The sequence below is a fragment of the Propithecus coquereli genome, unplaced genomic scaffold (assembly GCF_000956105.1).
Source record: "Propithecus coquereli isolate 6110/MARCELLA unplaced genomic scaffold, Pcoq_1.0 Scaffold606, whole genome shotgun sequence".
In the NCBI taxonomy this organism is placed as follows: Eukaryota; Metazoa; Chordata; class Mammalia; order Primates; family Indriidae; genus Propithecus; species Propithecus coquereli.
The window spans coordinates 54,395-55,306 of NW_012152019.1; the positions used below are offsets into that span (position 1 = coordinate 54,395).

General features: G+C 52.0%; 1 gene segment (V, D, J or C); it reads right to left on the reverse strand.

Moving 5' to 3' along the window:
• Positions 1-357: 357 nt before the first annotated feature.
• Positions 358-904, reverse strand: LOC105822370. The segment is given in 2 exon segments: positions 358-725; positions 832-904. Coding segments are annotated over 2 exon segments (414 nt in total).
• Positions 905-912: the final 8 nt, after the last annotated feature.

The following is a 912-nucleotide window of genomic DNA, read 5'->3' on the forward strand; positions in this document are numbered from 1 at the left end:
TTACAAGCCAAAGTTATAGTAACACTAGTTATTAGACTACTCATTGTTAATTTGTAGGGTGATGAAAATATTCTAAATTCATGTTACGGTGATGGTTGCACAACTCAATAAATACCGAAGAAAATTTGAAGTGTATATTTTAAATGGGTGCAATTGATGATATACACATTATAATATATCTTAATATAGGTGTTTAAAAAGCCAACGTGAAAAAGAGCAAGGTCACTGGTTTGGAAGGACAACGGCCATTTAAAGCAGATCTGTGCTCTGAGAGGTAGATCTTCACATGTGAATGCCCTGGGGTTGGCCACAGTCAGTCTTTTGCCTGGTGTTTGTCACAGGCAGTCATGACGGTGATCACAAGAAAGCAGGGGCAGGTTTTTGTCTCAGTTCCCCCTGTGTCTGGAGCATTGTGCGACCACTCAGACTAGTGTCCCAGGCTGCACAGTAATAATCAGCCTCGTCCTCAGCCTGGAGCCCCGTGATGGTCAGGGAGGCCGAGCTGCCAGACTTGGAGCCAGAGAATCGGGCAGGGATCCCCGAGGGTCTGTCACTATCATAATAGATGAGGAGTTTGGGGGCCGATCCTGGGAGCTGCTGGTACCAGCTCGCATAATAACCACCCCCAATGTTGCTGCTGCTGCCCGTGCAGGAGATGGTGACCGTCTGCCCTGGGGCTCCAGACACCGAGGGCGGCTGAGTCAGCGCAGACTGGGCCCAGGACCCTGGAAGGGGAGACACAGACATGGTGATTCTGGGTCTGGAGACAAGAGGACAGAGCAGGGCCCCATGGTCTTCCCAGGGCCCTTGCCCTGGCCCGAGTCAGGTCACCTGTGCAGTGAGCCAGGAGGGTGAGGAGGAGAGGGGCCCAGGCCATGGTGGAGACTGTCCCCAGTGCTGCCTTCTGTGCCC